The 16,824-nt window shown below is 39.0% G+C and overlaps 2 protein-coding genes across 8 annotated transcripts in view; one reads left to right on the forward strand and one right to left on the reverse strand.

The window, feature by feature from the left end:
• Window positions 1-16,824, reverse strand: part of CENPP (centromere protein P) — a 438,647-nt gene that overhangs the window by 81,360 nt on the left and 340,463 nt on the right. The gene's annotated exons all lie outside the window — the stretch shown is intronic.
• Window positions 1-16,824, forward strand: part of ECM2 (extracellular matrix protein 2) — a 68,775-nt gene that overhangs the window by 15,688 nt on the left and 36,263 nt on the right. For 3 of the 6 annotated variants that reach the window (XM_073644318.1, XM_073644317.1, XM_073644319.1), the window contains exons 4-6: window positions 6,450-7,139; window positions 8,603-8,718; window positions 12,974-13,109. In XM_073644318.1, the coding sequence (XP_073500419.1) occupies window positions 6,450-7,139; window positions 8,603-8,718; window positions 12,974-13,109 (942 nt within the window). The remainder of the gene's footprint in view (window positions 1-6,449; window positions 7,140-8,602; window positions 8,719-12,973; window positions 13,110-16,824) is intronic. The other 3 variants (XM_073644321.1, XM_073644322.1, XM_073644320.1) reach the window with 3 other exon arrangements.

A 16,824-nucleotide genomic window follows, 5' to 3' on the forward strand; every position in this document is an offset into this window, starting at 1 on the left:
GAGACATTGTGCAGCAGGCCTTCATGGTAAAATAGCTGCTAGGAAACCACAGCTAAGGACAGGCAACAAGCAGAAGAGACTTGTTCGGGCTAAAGAACACAAGGAATGGACATTAGACCAGTGGAAATCTGTGCTTTGGTCTGATGAGTCCAAATTTGAGATCTTTGGTTCCAACCACCATGTCTTTGTGCGACGCAGAAAAGGTGAACGGGTGGACTCTACATGCCTGGTTCCCACCGTGAAGCATGAAGGAGGAGGTGTGATGGTGTGGGGGTGCTTTGCTGGTGACACTGTTGTGGATTTTTTCAAAATTGAAGGCATACTGAACAAGCATGGCTACCACAGCATCTTGAAGCGGCATGCTATTCCATCCGGTTTGCGTTTAGTTGGACCATCATTTATTTTTCAACAGGACAATGACCCCAAATACACCTCCAGGCTGTGTAAGGGCTATTTGACCAAGAAGGAGAGTGATGGGGTGCTATGCCAGATGACCTGGCCTCCACAGTCACCAGACCTGAACCCAATCGAGATGGTTTGGGGTGAGCTGGACCGCAGAGTGAAGGCAAAAAGGCCAACAAGTGCTAAGCATCTCTGGGAACTCCTTCAAGATTGTTGGAAGACCATTTCCAGTGACTACCTCTTGAGGCTCATCAAGAGAATGCCAAGAGTGTGCAAAGCAGTCATCAAAGCAAAAGGTGGCTACTTTGAAGAACCTAGAATATAAGACATATTTTCAGTTGTTTCACACTTTTTGTTAAGTATATAATTCCACATGTGTTAATTCATAGTTTTGATGCCTTCAGTGTGAATGTACAATTTTCAAAGTCATGAAAATACAGAAAAATCTTTAAATGAGAAGGTGTGTCCAAACTTTTGGTCTATACTGTATATATATATATATATATATATATATATATATATATAAAAATCTAATATGTTACTCTATAAAGAACTCCATATTTGCAAATATAAAGAAAAGAGTGAACACATTAGTAATAGAGAAAATACAAGTGAATGAATCTAATAATTTCAACAGTCACACAATTTGCATGTAATATTAGCTGTGTTCTTTATCCAGAGTATAATCAGCACTTCACCGGATCCTGTCTAACACCTTCTCATTATGATTCCTGTTAACAATTGCACAACATTTTTGCATGGTGCCAGAACTCACATTTACATACATGCAAAGCCAATGTAAAAGGCTTCACTGAGGTCTCTGTGAAGTTATAGTTTCTGGAGCGAAGAAACAAATTGGTTTTAATGTATGTTAGTAGAATTATTAACCGGTATGCAATATATAATTACAAATTGCAACTGACATTATTTCCCACAAATATTAGCATAGTGGGTATGTACTTATACACAACCTTGTGGGTAACGCTCCATTTAAAGCGAAAACATACACATCTGTACACTTTGCATTAATTTGGTATGAAAGACAAAGGACCTATGGAAAGTGTTGTCAAAAAAATACTAGTTTATCAGAAAAGCTTTTTGCTAAATGTTTTTTTTTTATGTTTTCTTTCTTTTTCATATTACTATTTACCAGTATATACATAAAAAAAAAATCCGAAATCTTGCAATTTTCACACTTGCCAGTTTTGGGCCTTAATGATGAACTTTTTTTTTTTTTTTACCTTTTAAAGTCATATTTTAGGAGCCATAAGTTTCTTACTTTTTTGGCGATGAGTTGTACTTGGCAGTGGAATCACCTTGATGTACATATAACTTATTAATTGTTAATTAACTCTTTGTAGGGAGGAATATAAATAAATCAGCAATTCTTCCATTTTTTTTTCACCCTGTTTTTAAGTTACCGCTATCTGCCATGCTGCTCAAATAAAATGCTAACTTTACCCTGTAGGTCAGCATAACTATGGCGATACTAAATTGATGTCATTTTTTATATTTTATTATTTTTACACAATAAATAGACTAAAAAGAAAAATCATTTGATTGTGTGTCGCCATATTCTGAAAATCAAAAGTTTTAAAACTTTTTCTTTCGTGCTACTGAATAAAGGCTTATTTTTCTGTGTGACAAGCTGTAGTTTTCATTGGTACCATTTTGTGGTTAATGCAAATTTTTTTCTATCTTTTTATTACACATGTTGGACAGAAAAAAAAAAATCAATTGTAGATTAAACTTTGGTTTGTTTTTTTTTCCCCTCTTCTTCCAAAACACATAACTTTTTTCCATCGACAGCTGTTTGAGGGCTTGTTTTTTGCAGGACCAGTAGTATCTTTGAACGACATCATTCACTTTACTGTATCATACTGAATAACAATGAAAAAAATCTAATTGGGGTGAAACATGCAATTCCGACATTGTTTTTCAGGTTTTGCTTTTATGGTCTTCATTGTGTGGTAAAAATGACCCGGAAACCTGATCCTCCACATCAGTACGATTACGGCAATACCAAACTTCCACTTTTTTTTTTTTTTTTTTAATTTAAGTGATGAAAAAAAATTCAGAAGTTTGGTAAAAAATAAAAAAATAGTTTTGTGTTGCCATTTTCAGAGAACAGTAAAGTTATTATTTTTTCATTTTCATCAAAAGAGCTGTTTCAGGGCTTGTTTTTTGCAGGATGAACTGGCGATTTAATGTATACCATTTTGGGGTACATACTACTGTTTGATAATTTTTATTGTATCGTTTTTAGGGAGATGCGGTAACTGGAAAAAAAAATTGCAATTTCGGATTTTGATTTTTTTTCTCGCTACGGTGTTTACTGATCAAGTGAATTAATTTTATATTATGGTAGATTGGACTTTTACGAATGTGCCATGACAATAACATGTATTTTTTTACTTTCAAAATTTCTTAATTTTTAATGGGAGAAAAGTGGGGAACTTCAAATTTTTATTTTTTTGCAATTTTATTTATATTTTTAAAAAATGTTTTTCTTTTTTTTTTTACTTTATAGTTAGCTCCATTAGAGGACTTGAACCTGAGATCGTCCAATCTCTTATAGTATATGCAGCAATGTCGCGTCGCGTTATATAGTATAAATCTCGGACTCTTTTGAAACTCTGCATATAGCCAAGCTTTAGAAGAGGATCAAGATAGCGACAAAATGTGCCATCAGCAGGCCCCCTGTTGTTATAGCAAGCCATTGGCACCCCTAAATCTCCTTCTGTCAAACTCCTCACATGCCACTGTCCCTTTTGAAAGGTTAAAGTGCTAGGTTCAGAGCTAGCTCCGGTACCAGTACATGCAGCAGGAGTTGTGCCCATGCTATCCCCCTGGGATGTAGCTGTATGCACAGGCAGGATTGCAATGAAAGAGAACACCTATATACAGTAGATAACACAGGTTCCAACACAAAGACAAATCGTTTCCAAGGCACCAGAGAGATGATTCCATCATGATTCCAAGTTCCATCACACGCAATAGCTCAAATCCTTTCCTTCCCTGTGCAATGACTTTTGCCCAAATCGATGCCTAGAGAATTTTTTTTATAGAAGTTAAAGAGGTTGTCGACTACTTTAGCATTGATGACCTATCCTTAGAATAGGTCATCAATGTCTGATTGGTCGGGGGCCGATCAGCTGCTATCGGTGGCGGCCAGAAGTACTCACTTGCGGAGCTGGCCGTGTTCTGATAGTGGCCTCCACAGGGTACTACACATCTGCCTCCTATTAATTTGAATAGGAGGCGAATGTTTAATACCAAGCCTCGGCCACTATTGGAAGACGGCCAGCTCCGCAAGCGAGTACTTTCAGCCGCTGCCGAAACTGATAACAGCTAATCGGCAGAGGTGCCAGGTGTCGTACCTAGACCAATCAGGCATTGATGACCTATCCTGCTAAAGTAGTGGACAACCTCTTTAATGAGTCAGAGCCTGTCTATTGCTATCTATGCTCCATGTAGCTGCTGTAAAGCAGATCGCTAAATGCTGCGAACAGTATCTTAGACAAAATGGCTGCCCTCATAATCCTGTAAATAAAATAAAATCTAGTCAGAATGGAAAAAACGTATTAAACAAAAATATATGTATCACTATTTGGGTTTAATAATTAATATAATGTAGGTGATACACTCCCTATAAGATATGGCCTACTTGATGGGTTGAATCTATGGTAAAAGGCAATCTATGCCTACAGACTCCTTAGCCTATGTTCACATATGTTGGGTTTTTCAGTGTTTTTTGCTGCAGATTTTTATGCAAATTTTCAGCTGCGTTTTGCAGTACCAGAAAAGTCTATGAGAAACCAGAATTCTCTGTTCACACATCATGTTTTTTTGTTGTTGCATATTTTGTGGCTTGGTTGGGTTTTTGTAAAATAGAGCATGTCACTTCTTTCAGCGTTTTTTCACCCATAGGAAGTAATGGGTGGTGAAAAAAACACTGAAAAAACGCACCAAAATTTGCATCAGCGTTTTTTTAGCGTTTTTTATGGCAAAATAGAATAGGGTTCATTTTTTTCACAGAACTTTATGTACATGCATAAATAGAGATAGAAGGACAGTGGAAAAACACACAAAAAAACACAAAAAAAAATGCAGCAAAATCTGCGTTTTTGACGCAGCTGATTTCCTGCCAGAGATCAGTTTTTCTGCAGTTTTGTTGCATAAAAAAAACGGTGTGAACATAGCCTTAGCTTGAGTGCATCCAGCACTTCCATTGATAGCTCACTTAAAAAAATGACAAATCTCAGGGGTGCCTAGCAGTCAAATCATCTTACTACATAAAGAGCTTAATGTTGAGGTGAGTCAGAGAAAAACATCAGCTGACATTGTACCGTATATAGTCGAGTTTAAGCCGACTTTTTCAGCACATTTTTTGTGCTGAAAAAGCCACCCTCGGCTTATACTCTGGTATATACTCGCCCATGAGAGTGGAGAAGAGTGAATATGCATTTTCTTTAATAGGGGGCACGGAGGATTGCGGAGCCACAGCAGGAAGCTGGCGGCTGCGAATGACAGTGCCCGCTATTAAAGAAAATGCATATTCACTCCTCTCCACGCACATAGTCCTGGGGTGGAGAAGAGTGAATATCCCCACAGCTCACCTCAGCGTCTGAGAGCGCATGGCAGTGATGTCATGCGCTGCTCAGATGCTGACATGAGCTGCTGGCAGACAGGACGCAGCGCTGGAGCAGAGGTGAGGAAGGAAGGGGTGTATAAGTGTGTGCAGTGATGGGTGGGGCCATGTGTTCCAGGATTGGGGATGAGTGGGCCATACACACCAGGATTGCGGATGAGGGGTGCCATAAATACCAGGATTGCGGATGAGGGGTGCCATAAATACCAGGATTTGGGATGAGGGGTGCCATACATACCAGGATTGGGGATGGGGGGTGCCATACATACCAGGATTAGGGATGAGGGGCCATGCATACCAGGATTGAGCATGAGGGGCCATGCATACAAGTATTGAGGATGAGGGGCCATGCATACAAGGATTGGGGCCATTCTTACCTGGATGGGGAGCATGCATACCAGGATTGGGGATGAGGGGTGCCATACATAACAGGATTGGGGATGAGGGGGCCATGCATACCAGGATTGGGGATGAGGGGGGCCATGTATACAAAGATTGAGGATGAGGAGGCCATGCATACAAGGATTGAGGATGAGGAGGCCATGCATACAAGGATGGAGGCCATTCTTACCGGGATGGGGAGCATGAATACCAGGATTGAGGATGAGGGGTGCCATACATAACAGAATTGGGGATGAGGGGGCCATGCATACCAGGACTGGGGATGAGGGGTGCCATCCATAACAGGATTGGGGATAAGGGGCCCATACATACCAGGTTTGGGGATGAGGGGGCCATGCATACGTCTACTTCAGTAGGCCATCATACAGAGAGATTTCCATGCGATCTGTCATGGGCAATACACTTTTTGAATTGGCGAACGTCTCTCTAATCTTCTAAATTTTATTTTTGTTTTCCATAATGCATTTACTAAATTTATTAATTATGACAACTTTGTGGTTTATAGTGTAAAAAGGCTAAAAGTAATTAGACATGGGTAATTTGAGTTAGTTTTTATTATGTAGAGCACATTTTTCTAGCTTCCGAAACTTATTTGTTTCGGAACTTGAGCTGCTAGTATATATATAAATAAATAAAATGGACCTTTTTCAATATTTGCACTATAAAATACACACGTCTTAAATTCTTCTTTAGTTTTTAAAACACGCTCATATCATTCCAGCATCTCTTGATCCTAAATCAGTAATGTGTAATCTTGCGATCGACAAGTACATGGCATACACACAAAGTACAAGACTGGAGCATATTGGTGGTCGCTCTGTCAGTAACAATCTCATGTATAAGTGAAATTTAATTTTGCTTGCTTAAAAGAAACAAAAAAAAACGGAAAGATGAAATATGTTTGTGGGAATAATGTACAAAGTACTAACCCAACTTCTCATATTTTATTATATTCTCTCATTTTCTCTTTCTTTGGGTCACCACCCTATTTAAGTGCTTAACAGTATTGCATGGGACAATGTACTTGAATTGTCTGGTGATTCTCCAGAACCAATTGAACCCAATGATATAATTCTTAAGAAATTACCCTATACCCTAGAAGAAATGGATGAGCTACTCAGGAAGGAAAATACAAATGATGACAAAGAAAAGCCAAAGGAAAAAGTGTCAAAACAAAAAAAGAAAAAAGAAAAGAAAAGGCCACAAAAAGACAATACAGATGATGAGGCAGAACGTATCCAGAAAGAAAGAAGAAAAGCGTATGAAGAAGAGGAAATGAGGATTGAGGCTGAAGAGAGGCGCAAGTTAGAAGAAGAAGAAAAGAAAAAAAATGAGGTAGAAAAGAAGAAAAATCAAGAAGAAGAAAGGAGAGAAGAGGAAGTGAACCGGTTAGCAATGGAACGAAAACAGAGAGAAAGAAAGGAACAGGGCTTAGAAGATGATGATGAGGAGGAGGAGGAGGATGATGAGGACGAAGATGAAGATGAGGACTACAACCTAAGAGGTGATGTTTTTAGAGTATCAAGAAGACGTATACCAGGTTCCCGTAGGCCAACAGAAATCCATCATCCTCCATTGCCTCCCGGTTGCTTCATCTCAGAAATTACAGTCAGCTGTTCCAATGCTAAACTGACCCGCATACCCCCTATATCAGACCCGGATGTGAAAAGCTTGGACCTTCTTGGTAAGCAAATAGCACTAAACAATTTTATACATAAGGGGTCAACATAAGGGGGTGGGGTGCAGATTCTCTAATCCAATGCTAAGGAGCTCTGTTTGTACTTTGAATTAATTGTTGCATAGACATGACTGAACTCCAACATCCTTTCTTACCATTATTTCAAATTAAGAGATCAAGATCTTGGCAGAGAGGGAAAATTGGAACAGTATAAAAAAGAACATCAACAGGAAAACATTTCTGCAAGAACTGAGAAGTGCATTTAAGGGGCTCTCCGGCCTTAGGCTTCAAGCCTGCAGTCACTCTTTGTGACTACAGACTTGTGAATTTTCACATCGCACGCTGTGAGGATTCTCCCGTGCCAGTGCTGGAAGCTGGCAATCATTTAACCCCAAGTATGTGATTTGCATACTTCCAGCCACATTCTGACTAGACTGTGTCCAGCCTTCTTCAATACGCTTGCATTGAGCGAGACCGCACCCATCTAGTCGGCATGTGAAAGCATGTATGCAAATCACATACTTATGGTCATGCGCCCACCACTGGCACCGGAGAGTCCTCAGAGCATGCAGTGCGCGCGCTATAAGGATTCACAAGCTTGCCGTCACATAGAGTGACATGGAGTGATTGCAGATTTGTAGACTAAGGCCGGACAACCCCATTAAATTTGATGTAATCGATCTACTGATAACACTATTATACAATTATCTATCAAACCAAATCCGTAGCAAAGTAACAAAAAATATCCTGCTGCTTGGTTAAGATATGTGCACATCAATATTGGGGTTGAAGGGTAAACTACTAAAGAAGAAAGAAGTAGCCTATGAATGCTACTGTATTGATTATCTTTAAATCCTTGAAATATATTTAATTTACCTATATGTATTTTGATATAAATTAAAATGCAACATAAGAAAATGAGTTGTCTGCTGAAAGAAACTTTTAGAACTCACTAAAAACCCTTTTATTTCCAAAAGTGTCCTGATCTTCCTTTTAGGCCACGGCCCCACTATCAGTATTTGGTCAGTATTCGATCAGTATTTTTTCTCAGGAGTGGGAGCCAAAACCAGGAGTGGGTGATAAATGCAGAATTGGTGACTTGTTTCTATTACACCTTTTCTCTGATTGTTCCTCACCTGGTTTTGGCTCCCACTCTTGAGAAAAAATACTGACCGAATACTGACCAAATATTGATAGTGGGGCCGTGGCCTTACTTCAATCCTGGGTCCTGGTAATTCAGAGTTGGGTTTGTGCTCAACACAGAAACTCTGTACTGTTCCAAGCTCAAACCTGAACGAGAGCTCCTGCGACCAGGGATCGATGATGTTATTAGGAGATCAGGACCCTTTGAAATAATATATTAATGATAAATAATAATATTATATTAACTAATCAGAATATTTATTTGTTAAAAGTAGAAAACCTCTTGAAGAGGACAAAAATAAAAGATGTATCTTAATGTATTTCAGGAAACTTTATTACTTCTATTCCTAAAGAGGCATTTAATGGAATGCCTAATCTTGAAAGGATAGATCTGAGCAAGAACAAACTTATGTCTACAGGTATCGATCCACTTGCATTCAAGGTATGTTTCATGATTCAAAATTAATTGAAATAGTTTTGCGCAGGTTTGAATGGAGAGGTGGACCAGTATATAATCCTCTCTCCATTCACTTATATAGGAGTTCTCAGAGGGTGAGTTTCTGTGGCTATACTAGGCAATTCTGAGACAGAAACCATAGGGTATGTAACACGTTAATTCTTTGCCGCATTTTTCTAAAGATTTTTCCGTGCAGTTTTGCCACAAAAACTGAAATATTTCCAAGTACCAGCAAAGTGAACAAGATTCCGGAATTATCTTCTTATTTTTTCCTTGTATATTTCAAGCAGTTTCAAATTTGCAGCATTTCAATTCTTTCAGTGTTTTTCCAATGCACTGGAAAAACGCAAGTAAAAAATGCTTAAAAATGTATGGATTTTACGCTGTGTTTTTACTGCCAAGAGACATGTTTCTGGTGCAGAAATGTCTGCAGCAAATACTTAACGTGTGCACAAACCCTTAAGGCTGTGTGCCCACAATGAGTTTTTGAGGCTGCCTATTTCAAAAACGCAGTGTCTTATAGTTACAGTAAAGTGGATTTATAGAAATCTCATGTCCACTGTGCTTTTCATTGTACAAAGCGTAAACTGACCTGCGGTGTGTGTTTCAAATTCGCAACATGCCAATTTCTCTTGCGAGTACGCTTAGTTTTACATGTAGATTTTCCCCACAGAAGTGCATTATATGCGAAAAGTCAGCAGGTAAAAAAACGCAATTGCGTTCTTAGTGTGTTTCCGCTGAAGAAACACATTAAAAACGTATGTAATCCACTCATGCCTATATCTAAGTTTTGTCAAAACTAAATAACAGGAAGTTTCAAAAAATAAAACAACCTAATTGAAAGGATGACATACCAAAAAGAGACAAAAACTGGCATCAAAAAGCGATAAAAATGTATGTAAAAAATGCAATCAAAAAGAACACAAGCTGCAACATCAAAACGTCAGCAAATACTCATTGTTGGAACGTAGGCTTAAAGTAAAAAATACATTAAAAGCAAAGTTTACACAGATTTGTCACATGTATGGGCCAACAAACTACATGTGCACCCTTCAAACTGACCCTAAAGCAAGCGGGTCACTGCTACCCAAGAAAAAATACAATACAAAAATAACACAGAAAATTCATAAAGCCATAACATCTTGATGTGCGCCGCAACGTTAGAGGTCTGCCGGAAGCTCTGGAGCGGAATAAAGAAGGACTAGAAGAATGTTGTGCAATGGGGGAAAAACAGAACAATGGAGACAAAACCATGTGTGTGTGTGTATATGGTACTGTGGAACAGTTTTAGGCAGGTGTGGAAAAATGCAATAAAGTAATGAACCCCCCATACACATTAGATAGTAGTTGGCCTACAGCAATCTCCCATACACAGGAGTGCTCATTTGGTCGAGTGCTCCAGTGTTCTCTATGAGAAAGCCGCTAAAGACATTTCTGGCGACGTCTTAGCAGCAGGAGCACAAAGAGATCAGCAGTCTGAAATTGGATGTGCCCGAAAAACATTTCTCCCTGACAATCTGTTGGCTGGTGGCAATGTCTAGGCAACTGTGCATGGAAATGGGGTGTCACAGATAATGGTTTTACTAACCTATGTATATTCATTATCTATATAATTGCCCTTTGAGGCTGAATCAGCAGCTACATTGTTTTAGTGCAAATTTTTTTATTGGACAGAATACTGAAGTATGCTAATGCTTTTTACATGGCCTGATCGGCTACATGCAAGCTGATTTAACCACTTAGTGACCACCAATACAAACTAAAACTGACCTGAGCTATAAGTGAATAGCATCCCACGACGAGTGAAAATGCAGCAGCTGTCGACTTTACACTATAGCTGACACCCTCCTGCATCAGTCACGATTGGTGTTGGCGCCGACCATGGCCGTTTAACCTCTTAGATGCTGCTGTCAATAGAGATTACGGTATCTAAATGGTTAACACAGCTGGGGGCTCCCTCTGTAATCCCATCGGCAACGAGATCATGATTGTTTGGGCCTGTATGTTGCCATAGCAATTCACGGCCGAAGAACGACCTTATAGACCACCAGCTATAGCGGTCTGTTCAGAAGTTGGCAACATTTAGGTGTCAAAAATAACATTTTTCTTTCCTGTTATGCCAATTTGCATTAGTTCCGGAAAAGCACCTGAAGGGTTAATAAACTACCTGAAACCAGTTTTAAATATGTTGAGCGGTGAGGTTTTTAAAATGGTATCACTTTTGGGGGTTTTCCAATATATAGGACCCCCAAAGTTACTTCAAATCTGAATAGGTCCCTAAAAAATTTTTGGGGGTAAAATTACTTGAAAAAATGAAAATTACTGCCACAATTTAAAAGCTTCTAACATCCTAACAAAATAAAAAAACATTTTACAGATGGTGCTGATGTAAAGCAGACATGAGGGAAATGTTATTTATTAACTATTTTGTGTGGTATAACTATCTGGTTTAAAGGGATAATCAAGGTTTGAAAACAGCTAATTTTTAGGAATTTTTGCCAAAATTTCTGATATTTTTATAAATAAACGCAAAACAATATCGACCTAAATTTACCATTATCATAAAATATAATGTGTCACGAAAAAACATTCTCAAAGTCACAGGGGATATGTTGAAACGTTCCAGAGTTATTGCCACGTTAGATTTGAAAAATGTGGCCTGGTCACTAAGAGGCCGGTTATTGGCATGCTTAGACAGGCTGATAAAGATTACATGTGCACAGTATGATAGTCAATAAGATTGATCGGTTTGCACAGAATATTATGTTATTGGCAGCATATCACCAGTCTACTTTGGGCGAGATTTTGCCAATAGCGATGATTTTTAAGAGCACTTAGAAATTACTGCCTATGATAAGCGTTTTGCTGATCCGTTGGGTGACTGTGACTGTATTGTTTAGACAGGCCAATAGTTGGGATCGAGAGGTCCTGCAAATGTTATTTCCCCAGTTAATGACTTGTTCAAATGGACCAAAGCCATCTGACCATCAACCAAAGCAACAGAAACCGGAAGGAAGATAAATACTAGCATGAAGACAGCTAATGGTTATCTTCTAACTTGTCCTTAAAGTCCTGTGTTGTTACATAAGCACAACCAATAAAGACTCTCCTCTATTTTAAAGCCTCACTAAACTTTTGAATCATTTTTTAATATGTTGTAACCCTTAAAAGCCCTGTAGATCGGTCTGGGTCTGTGTCCACCACTGCTGAGCACTTGCACATCTCTGTATAACCCATAATTTTTTTTAATGAGCTTGTACATATATGTTCTCGCTCACATGCTCACAAATAATATACAGGGCCTTTAAGGGGCTACAAAATACTGGGTAATTCAAAAAGCATGGTGAAAAATTATAGCCTCACTATTTATAACCAAGAGAACATAACACTAATTTATTTAACACAAAGTTATTAACCATGTATCTAAGTATTATTTGTACACAACAAATGTTCAAAGTGATTCACATTGGTGACATTGCAGATGTCCAGTTCTGTCAAGAAGCGTGCCAGAATATCCTTAGATATGGACTCCAGTTTTTCAGTGTGTCAGGTGGTTCAGATCCTGTGGCTTTGGGGGCAAATACACCGAGTCCTTGATGTAGCCTCACAGAAAGAAGTTGCAGGGTGGAATATTGATGAAGCGACCTGCGTCAACACATTACTGAAACAGTGGAGTCCATATTCGAGGGTATGCTGGCATGTGTCTGGTCAGAACTGAACTACCGCCTATGACATCTGCAGTGGTCACCAATAGAAATCGCTTTTGAAGTGTACATATAAAACTTGCATGTATAGTTAAAAAATTTGTGTTATGTTGTTTCGGTTATGAATACAGAGGCTGTAATTTTGCACCATCATTTTTTAATCACCCCATATCAAAAATAATAGAAAGTTTAGTAACAGTAATTACTAAAAGTAATAACAATCAAGTTTTATAGGTATGTAAAGTAATAATATTTAAAGTGCTGTTATATTGTGGCCCTATAGAAGCAAAGACCAATAAAAAAAAATGTTGAAGAATGCCCACATTACTTTTTCAGCCATACCTATTGTGATCTGTAGCCTGAATTATTGCTAAGTGTAATAATGCATTGGCTGTTAAAAGTGGAGCGGTCACATAGATTTTGTGCAAATTGTTCTTGTTAAATACATTAGCATGCACTCATGCAGTCATGTAACTGTACACCAGGATCCAAGTGACATGCTCAGCCACAGACTGTTTTTCTTCTTTGCTTCAAAGTCAATAAAGAATTTGAGACGTCTGTATTTGGATGGAAATCTCCTTGACCAGATCCCACTGGAATTACCCTCAACTTTGGAGGAGCTTAAAATTAATGAAAATAAACTTGGTAATTTAGAAGAAGACAGTCTAAAAGGTAACCTAGCAAAAGCCTAGAATACATCACAATTGCTTTTTATACATCAGCATGAGAATAAACTGTATTTGGCTTCTTCAGACCATTCAGATCATCAAGTAGTTTGATGTACTTTAGCTTGTAAGTAACAGCTTTGGTAACACATATTAGAATGTTTTTGCATATTTTTTTCTCCTAGAAACACAAATTTATAAAGCCAAGTAATATTTATATTAAACAGTAGGTTACATATATACTGTATATATATATGCATATATATACAGCTCTGGAAAAAATTAAGAGACCACTGCACAGTTTTCTAAAAATCCCCATCTCTACATGTCTGATTCGTAAAAATGAAAAATTATTATTTTTTCCACTTTTTCATTGTTACGAATTAATTTGTGAAGCACCTGGGGATTCCAAGAGCTCACTATGCATCTAGATAGGTGCCTTGGGGGGGGTCTAGTTTCCAAAATGGGGTCACTTGTGGGGGAGCTCCAATGTTTAGGCACACAGGGGCTCTCCAAACGCAACATGGTGTCTGCTAACAATTTGACCGGATTTTTCATTCAATTTGTTAGCGGACACCATGTTGCGTTTGGAGAGCCTCTGTGTGCCTAAACATTGGAGCTCCCCCACAAGTGACCCCATTTTGGAAACTAGACCCCCCAAGGCACCTATCTAGATGCATAGTGAGCACTTGGAACCCCCAGGTGCGTCACAAATTGATTCTTAAAAATGAAAAAGTGAAAAAAAAAATACTTTTTCATTTTTACGGATTAATTTGTGAAGCACCTGGGGGTTCAAAATGCTCACCACCCATCTAGATAAGTTCCCAGGGGAGTCTAGTTTCCAAAATGGGGTCACTTGTGGGGGGTTTCCACTGTTTAGGCACATCAGGGGCTCTCCAAACACAACATGGCGTCCGCTAATTATTCAAGCAAATTTTACAATCAAAAAGTCAAATGGTGCTCCTTCCCTTCCGAGCCCTGCCGTGCGCCCAAACAGTGGTTTTTCCCCACATATTGGGTATCTGCATGCCCAGGGGAAATTGCACAACAAATTTTGGGGTCCATTTTTTCCTGTTACCTCTGCGAAAATAAAAAAAATTGGGTCTAAAGTAACATTTTTGTGAAAAAAAGTTAAATGTTCAGTTTTTTTTTCCACATTCCAAAAATTCCTGTGAACCACCTGAAGGGTTGATAAAGTTCTTGAATGTGGTTTTGAGCACCTTGAGGGGTGCAGTTTTTAGAATGGTGTCACTTTTGGGTATTTTCTGTCATAAAGACCCCTCAAAGTTACTTCAAATGTAATGTGGTCACTAAAAAAAATGGTTTTGTAAATTTTGTTGGAAAAATGAGAAATCGCTGATCAACTTTTAACCCTTATAGCTTCCTAGCAAAAAAAAATTTTGGTTCCAAAATTGTGCTGATATAAAGTAAACATGTTGGAAATGTTATTTATTAACTTTTTTGTGTGACATATCTCTCTGATTTAAGGGCATAAAAATAAAAATTTTGAAAATTGCTACATTTTCAAAATTTTTGCCAAATTTCCGTTTTTTTCACAAATAAAGTGATATAGAAGAAATTTTACCACTATCATGAAGTACAATATGTCACGAAAAAACAATCTCAGAATCAGGGGGATCCGTTGAAACGTTCCAGGGTAATTACCTCATAAAGTGACAGTGGTCAGAATTGTAAAAATTGGCCCGGTCATTAACGTGCAAACCACCCTCGGGGGTAAAGGGGTTAAAGAGAAAAAACAGAGAAAATGAAAATTTTGCAGTGGTCTCTTAATTTTTGCCAGAGCTGTATTTACGCAATTATATTTATTTTTTTTGCACCAATAAATGTAGAAACTTGCACAGAGGCTTAAAAGTTTTTTTTCCAACACATAAGAGTTTCTGCATGTGTATACAGCAATTACGAGTGTCTACATGTGCATAGCCCGCCTTGTCATCTATCAAGCAAACCCTACTAAGAGAACATGACTAATGAGCTTAATGGGAAGTTGGGATTCAGGGCACATATTTAGAGATGAGCGGTGTTTGACTAGAACTGTTCGCCAATCTCAAATTCGAGCTGTTTTGGGCGGTGTTCGAGTCGTTCGACGAACATGAACGATTTGAAAAAAATTCGGCTGTTCGAGGTTATGTTCGATAACTGTTCGTGCACCAAAAGCGTGTCCTGCATGTCTGGTGCTATTTAGAGCACCAATCATGCAGGGATTGTCTGCCACTCACTGTAATGCCACAGCCATGGTGGTTGTGACATTACAGTGGTTGCCCAAATTGATGGGAACAGTGCTCACAGTGAAACATGAAAAGCCAGCAATTCAGCAGCGGCATACACCGGTACCCGACAATTTAGAACAGAAAGAATAGAGTATCACACATAGATTAGATAGATAGAAACATGTCAGTCACATATATAAGAGGTACAGTGACAGTGTTGGTTACTGTACTTGTCATTTAGTGTTAAAATAAAGGATTTATTAAAAAAAATATTAGTGTTTTCATGCACCGTCTCTTTAAAAAAGCCGGCCGGCAATTTAGCAGCGGTACCCGACAATTTATAACAGAAAGAATAGAGCATCACACATAGATTGGATAGATAGAAACATGTCAGTCACATATATAAAAAGTACAGTGACAGCGTTGATTACTGTATTTGTCATTTAGTGTTAAAATAAAGGATTTATTAAAAAAAAAAATTGGCATGGGGTTCCCCGTAATTTTAGTCTCTAGCAGAGGTTAAGCAGACGGCTGGGGCAGATGTTTGAAGCCTGGGAAGGGGGTAATACCCACGGAGCTTCCCAGGGTACTAATATCAGCCCCCAGCTGAATACCTAGCCTTTACTAGCTATTAAAATGGGGGACCCCCAAAAAAATGACGTGGGGTCCCCCCTATTTTAATAGCTAGCAAAGGCAGACAGCTGGGGGCTGATATTAATAGCCCAGGAAGTGTGCCATGAATATTGGCCCCTTCCCAGGCTAGAAACACCAGCCGTCAGCCGCCCCAGAAATGGCGCATCCATAGGATGCGCCAATTCTGGCACTTAGCCTGCTCTTCCCACTGCCCTGTAGTGGTGGCAGTGGGGTAATAGGCCTGGGGTTGATGTCATCTTATAATGCCAGCTAACATCAAGCCCAGGTTAGTAATGGAAAGGCGTCTATAAGACACCCCCATTACTAACCCCATAGTCAAAGTTAAAAAAAAAACACAAACACCCAGAATAAAGTCCTTTAATTGAAATAAAGACACAATTCTTTATTGTTCTAAATTAAACCATACTTACGATCACGCCCATTCCAGCTGAAGCCAACGATCTCCTGCAATAAAAGTAAAATAATAAAGCAACATCATCCTTACCTTTGCATGGTTCCCACGACAGCTTCAGCTCTGCTACATTCACATGACAGGCTGGACCGCAGCAGAACGCTGCCATACAGCTTGCCATGCACCAGACACTGAGAAGCGCAGGCATGCTTGCGCTCTGCAGTGTCTGGCTGTGACGGCATAAAGATGAGCTGAGGTCATGTCCAATGAACTCAGCTCACCTCATGCACGTCACTGACAGCGTGGGAAAATTATCCTGCGCATGCGGTGAGTGCAGGAGAATTCTCCCACACTGGGATGGCATTGAGATGACAGGCTGGATGGCAGCTGAGCGCTGCCATCCAGCATGCCATCCTTCATAGACACTGCAGAGTGCAGGCATGCTTGCG

This window comes from Phyllobates terribilis, unplaced genomic scaffold, assembly GCF_046119375.1.
Source record: "Phyllobates terribilis strain yellow unplaced genomic scaffold, ASM4611937v1 Scaffold_8__6_contigs__length_399053987, whole genome shotgun sequence".
In the NCBI taxonomy this organism is placed as follows: Eukaryota; Metazoa; Chordata; class Amphibia; order Anura; family Dendrobatidae; genus Phyllobates; species Phyllobates terribilis.